Below are 17572 nucleotides of genomic sequence, written 5' to 3' on the forward strand. Positions count from 1 at the left end.
CTTTCTCACGCCTGAGAGGGTGTCAACGCTCATTCTAACGACTGTGGCCCACAACATTACTTAACAAGTCGCTGACCTCACGCTCTTTCGCCTCTTTACTTCCACACGGGCAATCTACCAAACTGAAAATACGAGGTGCGGCTAGAAAAAAACCGGACTGATGCTGGAAAAAACATTTATTTGCAATTATTTACAATTTCATGTTATCTCCTTCAATGTACTCTCCTCCTCGGTCTCTACACCGCTCCATACGAATTTTCCACTGTTCATAGCAATGCTGCAGATCATTTTCGGTAAGTCCATACATTACTTCCGTCGCTTTTTCTTTTACTGCTTCAACAGTCTCAAATCTAGTTCTTTTCAAAGCTGACTTGACTTTAGGGAAAAGAAAAAAGTCACAGGGGGCCAAATCAGGTGAGTAGGGTGGATGATCTAACTTAAAACAGACGCCACGGGCAGACTGAGTGCAGGAGGCAGATGAAACTCGAGCAGTAGGCGGAGCGAGAGTCACGTGACAGGCCACGCGACTTTCAGCCTTATTGCATTCGTTTTATTGTTTCACCAGTACTAGTCCGGTTTTTTTCTAGCCACACCTCGTAAACTGAGATTTGCAAAGACAAAAAATTAGTTAATTAATTAATATCCTCAAAAGAAGCACACAAAAAACACATAAGAAATCGAACAATGGTATATTAACTACGCAGATACGCCAGATACAAACAGAATAGCAAAGCAACCTGTGGAAATGAAAAAGTATAAGTTGCAAGAAAAGTTTTACAGTGATCGAAAACAATGTTCTGGCTGCGTATGGTTCGGGAATTCCTATCAGTAAGATCCTGCCGGGATGTCGCTAGATAAAAGCAGTGGCTTGTTTGCCTTTAATACTTTTCTATTGAAATTGGGTAAAGATTCCTGAACAAATAAATTCAGTGAATTTTTTTTGTAACGTAATAAACTTTTATTTTCTTGTGTTCATTTTCTGTTAGTTTTCGACAGCCCTTTTCTTTTCTTTTGCTGACAGTGATTTGTGGTACACAAACTTGTTTCTTGAATTGTCTATTTGGTGATTTAATTTTCACTTGCAAGCTGATTTATAATGTTGCTCTGATTTTATTTTAGTTCTAGTAATGTAGTTGTCTATGTCAGAGGGACATTGAGATTTTCAATCTTTTACAGTTTTTGTTTCGGTTTTTGATGATTTTATGGGTTGATATTTCTATCACTTCAAAGTTTCTGGCTTTGGGAGAGGTATTTATCTGGTGGCATAGTATGTCATCTCATAAAGGGTAGTTGTAGTGTTATCTTACTGGCTATGGCTTACATCTAAGAAAACAATGACCAGTTACAAGTGTATGTATAAAAGGAGGAAGGTACCATACTTGGTTTAACTAGGTAGTTACGAGACTGTGGAGGAGAGGGAGAGGGAGAGGGAGAGGGAGAGGGAGAGGGAGAGGGAGGGAGGGAGAGAGAGAGAGAGAGAGAGAGAGAGAGAGAGAGAGAGAGAGAGAGAGAGAGAGAGAGTGGGGGGGGGGGGAAGGAATACATTTGAGACATACAGTATAAAACGAGAAGAAATCTTACACATATTAATATTTGTATATGTGAACAAACACATTCTAGATAAGCTTAGCGTGCTTTTGATTCGGGTTGCAGAGAGGTGTTTGTTTCGTAAATGTACTTACATAATCATCTTCGACGTGGCGAGATATGTTTCACAGATTTATTTGCACGCTATTTGGGTATGCACTATATGTGGAGCCGTAACAGAACACATCTAATATTATTTACATTTCTATATTTTAAACACAGCTGCACAACAGCAACGGTTCCACGTAATAAAATTATAACCAGCCGACCAGTTGCAATGGATAAAGAAATTCTTTACCTAGGTTTCGACAAATATAAATTTGTCTTCTTCAGAAGGTAGCCTAAGGAAAATGAACATCATAGCTTACATTAGAAAAGTATGAAACTTAAGGCAAGAATAAATTTTAACACAAATTAGAGAACTCTTGCATTACAGAAATATGATAACGGCGACTGATACTTACAATTTTACATTAGTAAGGACTAATGGACCATCGCCGTTTTTACAATTGTCGGCATAGATCCATTTGTCAAAAATGAAAGATAGTCCTAGAATTAGGGTTTGTCACGTAAATACAAAATAATTCATTGATCTTGCAGAGCTCACAACCGTCTGAGTGTAATCGGCGAGCGTAGTTACTCTGAAACCAGGGCAGGTGGCGCTCGTGCCGAGAAACATGTGCCAATTGGCGTACAAAGACAACGTGTAAATTATCAGTATTAATAACGTCCTTAGGTAAAGTGACAATTTCCTGCTTTTCTGTCTGGCTCTCTTGTGCTCCTCCCAGTGATCTGTGAGGAACTGCATAGCGTCCGTTTGCTTTTTCGCGATTATTGCGTGCGCTGTCATCGCTAATATGCACATGGTGTCGACGCGCTTGGGTCGTGGGAAACGTTTTGCAGCAGGGACGGTGAGGGCTGTGACTGCTGCAGTTCGGTGGTCCGCCCTGTTCGTATGTGCCACCATTCTTCTGCATGTCTCCCATGTCTCCTGACTTGTCGGACGTGTGAAACGGTGTTCCAGAGAATCAACGCGGTAGCACGCTTCGCAGAGCGGCGCCTCGCGCATGCCGATGCGTGCTAGACTCTCGTTCGTGAGTATGTGTCTTCTGCCTTCTTTACCTCGTAATGCACAATACATTTTTCCTGATGTTCTCATTTCTCTAACTGCTAAGGTGGGTGTGATGTAGCTACTGTCTATGCTTCAGGCAGCGCATCTTGAAGGGTATCCGAGTGGCGTCTACCGGCGCTTCCTCGCAGTCTGGTCTGTATTGCTGGAGTAGAGACGACGTGGTACAGTCTACACTTCTGTCCTCCAGTTTTATTGCTCTGTGGAGCATTGCCGCGCTTGTCGTTGTAACGTCATTCAGCCCCAGCCCCCCTTCTTCTCTAATGAGTGTGCTGGTGGCTTGTGACGTTTTAAAAATTTCCCGCCTCCACAGCAGGTAGCACACAGCGCTTCTTATGGGCTTCCCTATTTCTGTCGGTACATTTGTCACTTGTGCCATGTACCAAGCCTTCGCCAGGATCGTTACGTTGATCAGCTGCGTATCTTGATCTAACGTTAGGTGTCTGTTGGAATGGGTCCTCACGAGCCCTCTGGTGGTGTTCAAGATGTTCCGCCAGTTTTCTGCGGCCATTGTCAGTGGGCAGGTCTGCAGCTGGACACCTAGCACATTATGTTTTTCGGTCACCTGGTAATGGTACCTCTCTCAGTTTCGCGTTCCCTTTTTCCTTGGGGTTGCTTTTCGCCCCAGATGCTTTGCCGAAAGATTCTATTATTGGGAAGACTTTGTCAATATCCTCCTCTCCGTCCACAAAAATGATCATGTCATCGGCATATGCCATACATATTACTTTAGTATCCTCCAACTTGTAGCCGTTGATGGTGGCGGCGAGTTTTCTGAGGACTGGGTCGAGGGCTACTGTGAATAATGCCATCGACTGTGGACACCCTTGCCTCACAGATTTTCCCAGTTTTATTGGCGGAGATATCCAGCCATTTACAGTCACTGGTGATGCGGCATTGGTCAATATGTTTTCGATGACTTGCGAGAATTTGGGGCCAAAACCGGGTCTTGTCAAGGTCTTTAGCAGGCACTGATGACCGATCCCGTCGAAGACCTTCTGGAAGTCGACAGTAATGATCGCTGCAGTCGCTCTGTTGGATGCGGCGTGGGCTGTAACGTCTCTGTACGTGCAGACGGCGTCGAAGGTGTTCCTGCCTACCACTGCACATGTCTGCCACGGGCTGATGGCTTTCTTCAGGGCGAGCTTCATGTTTTCAGCGACGCATTTTGCTATTAACTTGTAGTCCGCGTTACGAGAGTTATTGGGCGGAAGTCTGTTAGCACTTCCGGAGCTTTCGTTTTTGGAAGCATTGTCCCTTACAGGAACGAGGGTGGTATCTCCTTTCCGTCCAAAATTTCATTGACAATTTCCGTCATTATTCCACCTACATTGTCGCAGCAGGCGACGTAGAAGTCTGGCGGTAATCCGTCCGCTCCTGGAGCTTTGCCGTTGGCTCACGTTTTGAGGACAGCTCTCACTTCGTCCTCTGACACGGCATCGGTCAGCAGGGCGCGATCGGCGTTGTTCAGGTGTCTGCGCGTTTCTTCCCGTATTTTCGCTGTTTCTGCGTCGTCTGGTACATCGCCGTCGAAGAGGTCAGAGAAGTGCTCCTCTATGTGACGCATCATGTCCCATCCGGTCGTCATCTTGCGGCCTGTTGCGTCGCTAAGCTCCCTGATCGCTCTGCTATTTGCCCTTTCTCTTTCTTTTGCTGGTGGTGCAGCGTGGCAGGTTCGTCCTCGGTGGCGCCGTATGTCTGGCGCCGGACGACTACGCCTTTCATCTGTTGACGCTCGATATGTAGTAGGCGCGCCTTTATTCCTCTGACTCGCGTGAGAAGCAGGTCGTCGTCTGGAGGACCGCCGAGTGCGCCCTTTAGATATTGTGCGCAAAAGTCCGACGTGCTCTTCCTCCAGGAAGCCTTCTCCGCACTGTGCCTGATCAATGGGTTCCGTATTTTTGGTTTCCCATATTCGACCCCCCATTGTGTGGTGGACGGATATTGTCGCCGCATAAGTAAGCTTTCTTCTATGGTGTGCGCGATCTCCTGCCGCAATCTGGGGTCACTGAGTTGTTGGGTGTTAAGCTTCCACACTGATCTTCCTCCTGGGATTTTTTTTGACAGCTGCAGCTTGCATTTGTAGGTACAGTGGTCGGAGAAGATCAAAGGACAGACTTCCACATGCGATACAGAGGCGGCGAACTCCCTGGTCACATAAATCTTGTCGAGCCTGCTTCTTCCGCGGTTGTGGTAATACGTGAATTCGGTTGTGTTGGGGTCGTATAGTTTCAGTTTTGTTACGAGTTCCTGCAGCTCCATGCACAGATTTGGTAGCGGGACTCGATCTTCCGGAGCAGACGCGCAGCTGAAGTCGCCTCCCAGCACAACGTTGCTATTGTTGTGTGGAAGGAGCCCACAGATATCTTCATTTAAGAACTGGCTTCTGGCTCGCTTATTTTATGTGCCTGACGGCTCATAGATATTGACGAAGTAGGTCTCAGCTATTTTGATTGTTATTCTGCGGCCTTCAATCAGGGTCTCGATGTTCTGTATGTCGATCCCTTTTCTCACCATTATAGCAGTTCTAGTTCTCGTTTCTGCGTCTATGTTGGTGAAGACGTCGAATCCGTGTATTTGTTCTAAGTCGGTAGTGACAAATTCTTGTAACATTACCACATCGGCAGCTCGGTGCTGCAGGGATTCTGTGAGGGCGTCTATCTTCACAACTAATTTCATCTTATTTAAATCGCACGTGATGAAGTTATAGTCAGAGCGTTCCTGCATTTAAGCGCCGTGCGGAGTCGGGAGTTGTACTGGCTATGGGTGGTACGGCCGGAGGACAAGGTCCTCTGGTTCGATGTTTTGTTTTCCCGCGACGTTTCCCCGTCAAAGGTCTCCATCCTCTCGTCGTTCGAGCCGTTGTTGCGGCTTCGCCGTCTGTTGCCCCACCATTTGGATTTGGACGCCGATTGCGGCTGGTCACTCGACTCTTTAGGTTCGTCGTCGGATTCTTTTAAAATGCTCGCGAGTTTTGTCACCTGCTTCTCGATGCTGACCTCTCGCGCCTCGGTGTACGTGGCGGGCGTGGTCTCGGCTCCGGGCCCGGTCGGCTGGCCGCTGTGAATGACGGGCACAGCTGGCGGCTGGGCGGCCTCGGCTGGCTGCTGTGAATGACGGGCACAGCTGGCGGCTGGGCGGCATCAGCTGGCTGCTGTGAATGACGGGCACAGCTGGCGGCTGGGCGGCCTCGGCTGGCTGCTGTGAATGACGGGCAAAGCTGGCGGCTGGGCGGCCTCGGCTGGCTGCTGTGAATGACGGGCAGTGTTGGCGGCTGGGCGGCCTCAGCTGGCTGCTGTGAATGACAGGCACAGCTGGCGGCTTGGCGGCCTCAGCTGGCTGCTGTGAATGACGGGCAAAGCTGGCGGCTGGGCGGCCTCGGCAGGCTGCTGTGAATGACGGGCACAGCTGGCGGCTGGGCGGCCTCAGCTGGCGGCTGGGTGGCCTCGGCTGGCTGCTGTGAATGACGGGCACAGCTGGCGGCTGGGCGGCCTCGGCTGGCTGCTGTGAATGACGGGCACAGCTGGCGGCTGGGCGGCCTCAGCTGGCGGCTGGGTGGCCTCGGCTGGCTGCTGTGAATGACGGGCACAGCTGGCGGCTGGGCGGCCTCGGCTGGCTGCTGTGAATGAAGGGCACAGCTGACGGCTGGGCGGCCTCGGCTGGCTGCTGTAAATGACGGGCACAGCTGGCGGCTGGGCGGCCTCGGCTGGCTGCTGTAAATGATGGGCACAGCTGGCGGCTGGGCAGCCTCGGCTGGCTGCTGTGAATGACGGGCACACCTGGCAGCTGGGCGGCCTCGGCCGGCTGCTGTGAATGACGGGCACAGCTGGTGGCTGGGCGGCCTCAGCTGGCGGCTGGGTGGCCTCGGCTGGCTGCTGTGAATGACGGGCAAAGCTGGCGGCTGGGCGGCCTCGGCTGGCTGCTGTGAATGACGGGCACAGCTGGCGGCTGGGCGGCCTCAGCTGGCGGCTGGGTGGCCTCGGCTGGCTGCTGTGAATGACGGGCACAGCTGGCGGCTGGGCGGCCTCGGCTGGCTGCTGTGAATGACGGGCACAGCTGGCGCCTGGGTGGCCTCAGCTGGCGGCTGGGTGGCCTCGGCTGGCTGCTGTGAATGACGGGCAAAGCTGGCGGCTGGGCGGCCTCGGCTGGCTGCTGTGATTGACGGGCACAGCTGGCGGCTGGGCGGCCTCAGCTGGCAGCTGGGTGGCCTCGGCTGGCTGCTGTGAATGACGGGCACAGCTGGCGGCTGGGTGGCCTCGGCTGGCTGCTGTGAATGATGGGCACAGCTGGCGGCTGGGCGGCCTCGGCTGGCTGCTGTGAATGACGGGCACAGCTGGCGGCTGGGCGGCCTCAGCTGGCGGCTGGGCGGCCTCGGCTGGCTGCTGTGAATGACGGGCAAAGCTGGCGGCTGGGCGGCCTCAGCTGGCTGCTGTGAATGACGGGCACAGCTGGCGGCTGGGCAGCCTCAGCTGGCGGCTGGGTGGCCTCGGCTGGCTGCTGTGAATGACAAGCACAGCTGGCGGCTGGGCGGCCTCATCTGGCTGCTGTGAATGACGGGCACAGCTGGCGGCTGGGCGGCCTCAGCTGGCAGCTGGGCGGCCTCAGGTGGCGGCTGGGTGGCCTCGGCTGGCTGCTGTGAATGACGGGCACAGCAGGCGGCTGGGCGGCCTCAGCTGGCGGCTGGGTGGCCTCGGCTGGCTGCTGTGAATGACGGGCACAGCTGGCGGCTGGGCGGCCTCGGCTGGCTGCTGTGAATGAAGGGCACAGCTGGCGGCTGGGCGGCCTCGGCTGGCTGCTGTAAATGACGGGCACAGCTGACGGCTGGGCGGCCTCGGCTGGCTGCTGTAAATGATGGGCACAGCTGGCGGCTGGGCAGCCTCGGCTGGCTGCTGTGAATGACGGGCACAGCTGGCGGCTGGGCGGCCTCGGCTGGCTGCTGTGAATGACGGGCACAGCTGGCGGCTGGGCGGCCTCAGCTGGCGGCTGGGTGGCCTCGGCTGGCTGCTGTGAATGACGGGCACAGCTGGCGGCTGGGCGGCCTCAGCTGGCGGCTGGGCGGCCTCGGCTGGCTGCTGTAAATGACGGGCAAAGCTGGCGGCTGGGCGGCCTCGGCTGGCTGCTGTGAATGACGGGCACAGCTGGCGGCTGGGCGGCCTTAGCTGGCGGCTGGGTGGCCTCGGCTGGCTGCTGTGAATGACGGGCACAGCTGGCGGCTGGGCGGCCTCGGCTCGCTGCTGTGAATGACGGGCACAGCTGGCGGCTGGGCGGCCTCAGCTGGCGGCTGGGCGGCCTCAGGTGGCGGCTGGGTGGCCTCGGCTGGCTGCTGTGAATGACGGGCACAGCTGGCGGCTGGGCGGCCTCGGCTGGCTGCTGTGAATGACGGGCACAGCTGGCGGCTGGGCGGCCTCAGCTGGCTGCTGTGAATGACGGGCACAGCTGGCGGCTGGGCGGCCTCGCCTGGCTGCTGTGAATGACGGGCAAAGCTGGCGGCTGGGCGGCCTCGGCTGGCTGCTGTGAATGACGGGCACAGCTGGCGGCTGGGCAGCCTCAGCTGGCGGCTGGGCGGCCTCGGCTGGCTGCTGTGAATGACGGGCACAGCTGGCGGCTGGGCGGCCTCAGCTGGCGGCTGGGTGGCCTCGGCTGGCTGCTGTGAATGACGGGCACAGCTGGCGGCTGGGCGGCCTCGGCTGGCTGCTGTGAATGACGGGCACAGCTGGCGGCTGGGCAGCCTCAGCTGGCGGCTGGGCGGCCTCGGCTGGCTGCTGTGAATGACGGGCACAGCTGGCGGCTGGGCGGCCTCGGCTGGCTGCTGTAAATGACGGGCACAGCTGGCGGCTGGGCGGCCTCGGCTGGCTGCTGTAAATGACGAGCACAGCTGGCGGCTGGGCTACCTCGGCTGGCTGCTGTGAATGACGGGCACACCTGGCGGCTTGGCGGCCTCGGCTGGCTGCTGTGAATGACGGGCACAGCTGGCGGCTGGGCGGCCTCAGCTGGCGGCTGGGTGGCCTCGGCTGGCTGCTGAGAATGACGGGCACAGCTGGCGGCTGGGTGGCCTCGGCTGGCTGCTGTGAATGACGGGCACAGCTGGCGGCTGGGCGGCCTCGGCTGGCTGCTGTAATTGACGGGCACAGCTGGCGGCTGGGCGGCCTCGGCTTGCTGCTGTAAATGACGGGCACAGCTGGCGGCTGGGCAGCCTCGGCTGGCTGCTGTGAATGACGGGCACAGCTGGCGGCTGGGCGGCCTCGGCTGGCTGCTGTGAATGACGGGCACAGCTGGCGGCTGGGCGGCCTCTGCTGGCTGCTGTAAATGACGGGCACAGCTGGCGGCTGGGCGGCCTCGGCTGGCTGCTGTGAATGACGGGCACAGCTGGCGGCTGGGCGGCCTCGGCTGGCTGCTGTGAATGACGGGCACAGCTGGCGGCTGGGCGGCCTCAGCTGGCTGCTGTGAATGACGGGCACAGCTGGCGGCTGGGCGGCCTCGGCTGGCTGCTGTGAATGACGGGCACAGCTGGCGGCTGGGCAGCCTCAGCTGGCGGCTGGGCGGCCTCGGCTGGCTGCTGTGAATGACGGGCACAGCTGGCGGCTGGGCGGCCTCGGCTGGCTGCTGTGAATGACGGGCACAGCTGGCGGCTGGGTGGCCTTGGCTGGCTGCTGTGAATGACGGGCACAGCTGGCGGCTGGGCGGCCTCGGCTGGCTGCTGTAATTGACGGGCACAGCTGGCGGCTGGGCGGCCTCGGCTTGCTGCTGTAAATGACGGGCACAGCTGGCGGCTGGGCAGCCTCGGCTGGCTGCTGTGAATGACGGGCACAGCTGGCGGCTGGGCGGCCTCGGCTGGCTGCTGTGAATGACGGGCACAGCTGGCGGCTGGGCGGCCTCAGCTGGCTGCTGTGAATGACGGGCACAGCTGGCGGCTGGGCGGCCTCGGCTGGCTGCTGTGAATGACGGGCACAGCTGGCGGCTGGGCAGCCTCAGCTGGCGGCTGGGCGGCCTCGGCTGGCTGCTGTGAATGACGGGCACAGCTGGCGGCTGGGCGGCCTCGGCTGGCTGCTGTGAATGACGGGCACAGCTGGCGGCTGGGCGGCCTCGGCTGGCTGCTGTGAATGACGGGCACAGCTGGCGGCTGGGCGGCCTCGGCTGGCTGCTGTGAATGACGGGCACAGCTGGCGGCTGGGCGGCCTCGGCTGGCTGCTGTGAATGACGGGCACAGCTGGCGGCTGGGTGGCCTCGGCTGGCTGCTGTGAATGACGGGCACAGCTGGCGGCTGGGCGGCCTCGGCTGGCTGCTGTAATTGACGGGCACAGCTGGCGGCTGGGCGGCCTCGGCTTGCTGCTGTAAATGACGGGCACAGCTGGCGGCTGGGCAGCCTCGGCTGGCTGCTGTGAATGACGGGCACAGCTGGCGGCTGGGCGGCCTTGGCTGGCTGCTGTGAATGACGGGCACAGCTGGCGGCTGGGCGGCCTCAGCTGGCTGCTGTGAATGACGGGCACAGCTGGCGGCTGGGCGGCCTCGGCTGGCTGCTGTGAATGACGGGCACAGCTGGCGGCTGGGCAGCCTCAGCTGGCGGCTGGGCGGCCTCGGCTGGCTGCTGTGAATGACGGGCACAGCTGGCGGCTGGGCGGCCTCGGCTGGCTGCTGTGAATGACGGGCACAGCTGGCGGCTGGGCGGCCTCGGCTGGCTGCTGTGAATGACGGGCACAGCTGGCGGCTGGGCGGCCTCGGCTGGCTGCTGTGAATGACGGGCACAGCTGGCGGCTGGGCGGCCTCGGCTGGCTGCTGTGAATGACGGGCACAGCTGGCGGCTGGGCGGCCTCGGCTGGCTGCTGTGAATGACGGGCACAGCTGGCGGCTGGGCAGCCTCGGCTGGCTGCTGTGAATGACGGGCACAGCTGGCGGCTGGGCGGCCTCGGCTGGCTGCTGTGAATGACGGGCACAGCTGGCGGCTGGGCGGCCTCGGCTGGCTGCTGTGAATGACGGGCACAGCTGGCAGCTGGGCGGCCTCAGCTGGCGGCTGGGTGGCCTCGGCTGGCTGCTGTGAATGACGGGCACAGCTGGCGGCTGGGCGGCCTCGGCTGCCTGCTGTGAATGACGAGCACAGCTGGCGGCTGGGCGGCCTCAGCTGGCGGCTGGGTGGCCTCGGCTGGCTGCTGTGAATGACGGGCACAGCTGGCGGCTGGGCGGCCTCGGCTGGCTGCTGTGAATGACGGGCACAGCTGGCGGCTGGGCAGCCTCGGCTGGCTGCTGTGAATGACGGGCACAGCTGGCGGCTGGGCGGCCTCGGCTGGCTGCTGTGAATGACGGGCACAGCTGGCGGCTGGGCGGCCTCAGCTGGCGGATGGGTGGCCTCGGCTGGCTGCTGTGAATGACGGGCACAGCTGTCGGCTGGGCGGCCTCGGCTGGCTGCTGTGAATGACGGGCACAGCTGGCGACTGGGTGGCCTCAGCTGGCGGCTGGGTGGCCTCGGCTGGCTGCTGTGAATGACGGGCACAGCTGGCGGCTGGGCGGCCTCGGCTGGCTGCTGTGAATGACGGGCACAGCTGGCGGCTGGGCAGCCTCAGCTGGCGGCTGGGCGGCCTCGGCTGGCTGCTGTGAATGACGGGCACAGCTGGCGGCTGGGCGGCCTCGGCTGGCTGCTGTGAATGACGGGCACAGCTGGCGGCTGGGTGGCCTCAGCTGGCGGCTGGGCGTCCTTTGCTGGCTGCTGTGAATGACGGGCACAGCTGGCGGCCGGGCGGCCTCGGCTGGCTGCTGTAAATGACGGGCACAGCTGGCGGCTGGGCGGCCTCGGCTGGCTGCTGTGAATGACGGGCACAGCTGGCGGCCGGGCGGCCTCGGCGGGCTGCTGTAAATGACGGGCACAGCTGGTGGCTGGGCAGCCTCGGCTGGCTGCTGTAAATGACGGGCACAGCTGGCGGCTGGGCGGCCTCAGCTGGCTGCTGTGAATGACGGGCACAGCTGGCGGCTGGGCGGCCTCGGCTGGCTGCTGTGAATGACGGGCACAGCTGGCGGCTGGGCAGCCTCAGCTGGCGGCTGGGCGGCCTCGGCTGGCTGCTGTGAATGACGGGCACAGCTGGCGGCTGGGCGGCCTCGGCTGGCTGCTGTGAATGACGGGCACAGCTGGCGGCTGGGCGGCCTCGGCTGGCTGCTGTGAATGACGGGCACAGCTGGCGGCTGGGCGGCCTCGGCTGGCTGCTGTGAATGACGGGCACAGCTGGCGGCTGGGCGGCCTCGGCTGGCTGCTGTGAATGACGGGCACAGCTGGCGGCTGGGCGGCCTCGGCTGGCTGCTGTGAATGACGGGCACAGCTGGCGGCTGGGCGGCCTCGGCTGGCTGCTGTGAATGACGGGCACAGCTGGCGGCTGGGCGGCCTCGGCTGGCTGCTGTGAATGACGGGCACAGCTGGCGGCTGGGCGGCCTCGGCTGGCTGCTGTGAATGACGGGCACAGCTGGCGGCTGGGCGGCCTCGGCTGGCTGCTGTGAATGACGGGCACAGCTGGCAGCTGGGCGGCCTCAGCTGGCGGCTGGGTGGCCTCGGCTGGCTGCTGTGAATGACGGGCACAGCTGGCGGCTGGGCGGCCTCGGCTGCCTGCTGTGAATGACGAGCACAGCTGGCGGCTGGGCGGCCTCAGCTGGCGGCTGGGTGGCCTCGGCTGGCTGCTGTGAATGACGGGCACAGCTGGCGGCTGGGCGGCCTCGGCTGGCTGCTGTGAATGACAGGCACAGCTGGCGGCTGGGCAGCCTCGGCTGGCTGCTGTGAATGACGGGCACAGCTGGCGGCTGGGCGGCCTCGGCTGGCTGCTGTGAATGACGGGCACAGCTGGCGGCTGGGCGGCCTCAGCTGGCGGATGGGTGGCCTCGGCTGGCTGCTGTGAATGACGGGCACAGCTGTCGGCTGGGCGGCCTCGGCTGGCTGCTGTGAATGACGGGCACACCTGGCGGCTGGGTGGCCTCAGCTGGCGGCTGGGTGGCCTCGGCTGGCTGCTGTGAATGACGGGCACAGCTGGCGGCTGGGCGGCCTCGGCTGGCTGCTGTGAATGACGGGCACAGCTGGCGGCTGGGCAGCCTCAGCTGGCGGCTGGGCGGCCTCGGCTGGCTGCTGTGAATGACGGGCACAGCTGGCGGCTGGGCGGCCTCGGCTGGCTGCTGTGAATGACGGGCACAGCTGGCGGCTGGGTGGCCTCAGCTGGCGGCTGGGCGTCCTTTGCTGGCTGCTGTGAATGACGGGCACAGCTGGCGGCCGGGCGGCCTCGGCTGGCTGCTGTAAATGACGGGCACAGCTGGCGGCTGGGCGGCCTCGGCTGGCTGCTGTGAATGACGGGCACAGCTGGCGGCCGGGCGGCCTCGGCGGGCTGCTGTAAATGACGGGCACAGCTGGTGGCTGGGCAGCCTCGGCTGGCTGCTGTAAATGACGGGCACAGCTGGCGGCTGGGCGGCCTTGGCTGGCTGCTGTGAATTACGGGCACAGCTGGCGGCTGGGCAGCCTCGGCTGGCTGCTGTGAATGACGGGCACAGCTGTCGGCTGGGCGGCCTCGGCTGGCTGCTGTGAATGACGGGCACAGCTGGCGGCTGGGCGGCCTCAGCTGGCGGCTGGGTGGCCTCGGCTGGCTGCTGTGAATGACGGGCACAGCTGGCGGCTGGGTGGCCTCGGCTGGCTGCTGTGAATGACGGGCACAGCTGGCGGCTGGGCGGCCTCAGCTGGCGGCTGCGTGGCCTCGGCTGGCTGCTGTGAATGACGGGCACAGCTGGCGGCTGGGCGGCCTCGGCTGGCTGCTGTGAATGACGGGCACAGCTGGCGGCTGGGCGGCCTCGGCTGGCTGCTGTGAATGACGGGCACAGCTGGCGGCTGGGCAGCCTCGGCTGGCTGCTGTGAATGACGGGCACAGCTGGCGGCTGGGCGGCCTCGGCTGGCTGCTGTGAATGACGGGCACAGCTGGCGGCTGGGCGGCCTCAGCTGGCGGCTGGGTGGCCTCGGCTGGCTGCTGTGAATGACGGGCACAGCTGGCGGCTGGGCGGCCTCGGCTGGCTGCTGTGAATGACGGGCACAGCTGGCGGCTTGGCAGCCTCAGCTGGCGGCTGGGCGGCCTCGGCTGGCTGCTGTGAATGACGGGCACAGCTGGCGGCCGGGCGGCCTCGGCTGGCTGCTGTAAATGACGGGCACAGTTGGCGGCTGGGCAGCCTCGGCTGGCTGCTGTGAATGACGGGCACAGCTGGCGGCCGGGCAGCCTCGGCTGGCTGCTGTAAATGACGGGCACAGCTGACGGCTGGGCGGCCTCGGCTGGCTGCTGTAAATGATGGGCACAGCTGGCGGCTGGGCAGCCTCGGCTGGCTGCTGTGAATGACGGGCACAGCTGGCGGCTGGGCGGCCTCGGCTGGCTGCTGTGAATGACGGGCACAGCTGGCGGCTGGGCGGCCTCAGCTGGCGGCTGGGTGGCCTCGGCTGGCTGCTGTGAATGATGGGCACAGCTGGCGGCTGGGCGGCCTCGGCTGGCTGCTGTGAATGACGGGCACAGCTGGCGGCTGGGCGGCCTCAGCTGGCGGCTGGGCGGCCTCGGCTGGCTGCTGTAAATGACGGGCAAAGCTGGCGGCTGGGCGGCCTCGGCTGGCTGCTGTGAATGACGGGCACAGCTGGCGGCTGGGCGGCCTTAGCTGGCGGCTGGGTGGCCTCGGCTGGCTGCTGTGAATGACGGGCACAGCTGGCGGCTGGGCGGCCTCGGCTCGCTGCTGTGAATGACGGGCACAGCTGGCGGCTGGGCGGCCTCAGCTGGCGGCTGGGCGGCCTCAAGTGGCGGCTGGGTGGCCTCGGCTGGCTGCTGTGAATGACGGGCACAGCTGGCGGCTGGGCGGCCTCGGCTGGCTGCTGTGAATGACGGGCACAGCTGGCGGCTGGGCGGCCTCAGCTGGCTGCTGTGAATGACGGGCACAGCTGGCGGCTGGGCGGCCTCGCCTGGCTGCTGTGAATGACGGGCAAAGCTGGCGGCTGGGCGGCCTCGGCTGGCTGCTGTGAATGACGGGCACAGCTGGCGGCTGGGCAGCCTCAGCTGGCGGCTGGGCGGCCTCGGCTGGCTGCTGTGAATGACGGGCACAGCTGGCGGCTGGGCGGCCTCAGCTGGCGGCTGGGTGGCCTCGGCTGGCTGCTGTGAATGACGGGCACAGCTGGCGGCTGGGCGGCCTCGGCTGGCTGCTGTGAATGACGGGCACAGCTGGCGGCTGGGTGGCCTCGGCTGGCTGCTGTGAATGACGGGCACAGCTGGCGGCTGGGCGGCCTCGGCTGGCTGCTGTAATTGACGGGCACAGCTGGCGGCTGGGCGGCCTCGGCTTGCTGCTGTAAATGACGGGCACAGCTGGCGGCTGGGCAGCCTCGGCTGGCTGCTGTGAATGACGGGCACAGCTGGCGGCTGGGCGGCCTCGGCTGGCTGCTGTGAATGACGGGCACAGCTGGCGGCTGGGCGGCCTCAGCTGGCTGCTGTGAATGACGGGCACAGCTGGCGGCTGGGCGGCCTCGGCTGGCTGCTGTGAATGACGGGCACAGCTGGCGGCTGGGCAGCCTCAGCTGGCGGCTGGGCGGCCTCGGCTGGCTGCTGTGAATGACGGGCACAGCTGGCGGCTGGGCGGCCTCGGCTGGCTGCTGTGAATGACGGGCACAGCTGGCGGCTGGGCGGCCTCGGCTGGCTGCTGTGAATGACGGGCACAGCTGGCGGCTGGGCGGCCTCGGCTGGCTGCTGTGAATGACGGGCACAGCTGGCGGCTGGGCGGCCTCGGCTGGCTGCTGTGAATGACGGGCACAGCTGGCGGCTGGGCGGCCTCGGCTGGCTGCTGTGAATGACGGGCACAGCTGGCGGCTGGGCGGCCTCGGCTGGCTGCTGTAATTGACGGGCACAGCTGGCGGCTGGGCGGCCTCGGCTTGCTGCTGTAAATGACGGGCACAGCTGGCGGCTGGGCAGCCTCGGCTGGCTGCTGTGAATGACGGGCACAGCTGGCGGCTGGGCGGCCTCGGCTGGCTGCTGTGAATGACGGGCACAGCTGGCGGCTGGGCGGCCTCAGCTGGCTGCTGTGAATGACGGGCACAGCTGGCGGCTGGGCGGCCTCGGCTGGCTGCTGTGAATGACGGGCACAGCTGGCGGCTGGGCAGCCTCAGCTGGCGGCTGGGTGGCCTCGGCTGGCTGCTGTGAATGACGGGCACAGCTGGCGGCTGGGCGGCCTCGGCTGGCTGCTGTGAATGACGGGCACAGCTGGCGGCTGGGCGGCCTCGGCTGGCTGCTGTGAATGACGGGCACAGCTGGCGGCTGGGCGGCCTCGGCTGGCTGCTGTGAATGACGGGCACAGCTGGCGGCTGGGCAGCCTCAGCTGGCGGCTGGGCGGCCTCGGCTGGCGGCTGGGTGGCCTCGGCTGGCTGCTGAGAATGACGGGCACAGCTGGCGGCTGGGTGGCCTCGGCTGGCTGCTGTGAATGACGGGCACAGCTGGCGGCTGGGCGGCCTCGGCTGGCTGCTGTAATTGACGGGCAATCCTGGCGGCTGGGCGGCCTCGGCTGGCTGCTGTAAATGACGGGCACAGCTGGCGGCTGGGCAGCCTCGGCTGGCTGCTGTGAATGACGGGCACAGCTGGCGGCTGGGCGGCCTCGGCTGGCTGCTGTGAATGACGTGCACAGCTGGCGGCTGGGCGGCCTCTGCTGGCTGCTGTAAATGACGGGCACAGCTGGCGGCTGGGCGGCCTCGGCTGGCTGCTGTGAATGACGGGCACAGCTGGCCTCTGGGCGGCCTCGGCTGGCTGCTGTGAATGACGGGCACAGCTGGCGGCTGGGCGGCCTCAGCTGGCTGCTGTGAATGACGGGCACAGCTGGCGGCTGGGCGGCCTCGGCTGGCTGCTGTGAATGACGGGCACAGCTGGCGGCTGGGCAGCCTCAGCTGGCGGCTGGGCGGCCTCGGCTGGCTGCTGTGAATGACGGGCACAGCTGGCGGCTGGGCGGCCTCGGCTGGCTGCTGTGAATGACGGGCACAGCTGGCGGCTGGGTGGCCTCGGCTGGCTGCTGTGAATGACGGGCACAGCTGGCGGCTGGGCGGCCTCGGCTGGCTGCTGTAATTAACGGGCACAGCTGGCGGCTGGGCGGCCTCGGCTTGCTGCTGTTAATGACGGGCACAGCTGGCGGCTGGGCAGCCTCGGCTGGCTGCTGTGAATGACGGGCACAGCTGGCGGCTGGGCGGCCTCGGCTGGCTGCTGTGAATGACGGGCACAGCTGGCGGCTGGGCGGCCTCAGCTGGCTGCTGTGAATGACGGGCACAGCTGGCGGCTGGGCGGCCTCGGCTGGCTGCTGTGAATGACGGGCACAGCTGGCGGCTGGGCAGCCTCAGCTGGCGGCTGGGCGGCCTCGGCTGGCTGCTGTGAATGACGGGCACAGCTGGCGGCTGGGCGGCCTCGGCTGGCTGCTGTGAATGACGGGCACAGCTGGCGGCTGGGCGGCCTCGGCTGGCTGCTGTGAATGACGGGCACAGCTGGCGGCTGGGCGGCCTCGGCTGGCTGCTGTGAATGACGGGCACAGCTGGCGGCTGGGCGGCCTCGGCTGGCTGCTGTGAATGACGGGCACAGCTGGCGGCTGGGCGGCCTCGGCTGGCTGCTGTGAATGACGGGCACAGCTGGCGGCTGGGTGGCCTCGGCTGGCTGCTGTGAATGACGGGCACAGCTGGCGGCTGGGCGGCCTCGGCTGGCTGCTGTAATTGACGGGCACAGCTGGCGGCTGGGCGGCCTCGGCTTGCTGCTGTAAATGACGGGCACAGCTGGCGGCTGGGCAGCCTCGGCTGGCTGCTGTGAATGACGGGCACAGCTGGCGGCTGGGCGGCCTCGGCTGGCTGCTGTGAATGACGGG

The 17572-nt window shown here is 63.3% G+C and overlaps 1 protein-coding gene across 1 annotated transcript in view; it reads right to left on the reverse strand.

Moving 5' to 3' along the window:
• Nucleotides 1–6047: 6047 nt before the first annotated feature.
• The window catches only part of LOC126459460 (mucin-19-like), a 31549-nt gene continuing 20024 nt past the window's right edge, over nucleotides 6048–17572 (reverse strand). The window contains exons 24-35 of the mRNA XM_050095865.1: nucleotides 16897–17558; nucleotides 14768–16785; nucleotides 14365–14711; nucleotides 13420–14319; nucleotides 12790–13368; nucleotides 11392–12741; nucleotides 10878–11231; nucleotides 8639–10792; nucleotides 7881–8525; nucleotides 7262–7720; nucleotides 6684–7145; nucleotides 6048–6638 (exon numbers count right to left, since the gene is read on the reverse strand). Coding sequence (XP_049951822.1) covers nucleotides 6048–6638; nucleotides 6684–7145; nucleotides 7262–7720; nucleotides 7881–8525; nucleotides 8639–10792; nucleotides 10878–11231; nucleotides 11392–12741; nucleotides 12790–13368; nucleotides 13420–14319; nucleotides 14365–14711; nucleotides 14768–16785; nucleotides 16897–17558 — 10521 coding nt within the window. The remainder of the gene's footprint in view (nucleotides 6639–6683; nucleotides 7146–7261; nucleotides 7721–7880; nucleotides 8526–8638; nucleotides 10793–10877; nucleotides 11232–11391; nucleotides 12742–12789; nucleotides 13369–13419; nucleotides 14320–14364; nucleotides 14712–14767; nucleotides 16786–16896; nucleotides 17559–17572) is intronic.

Source organism: Schistocerca serialis, chromosome 1 (assembly GCF_023864345.2).
Source record: "Schistocerca serialis cubense isolate TAMUIC-IGC-003099 chromosome 1, iqSchSeri2.2, whole genome shotgun sequence".
In the NCBI taxonomy this organism is placed as follows: Eukaryota; Metazoa; Arthropoda; class Insecta; order Orthoptera; family Acrididae; genus Schistocerca; species Schistocerca serialis.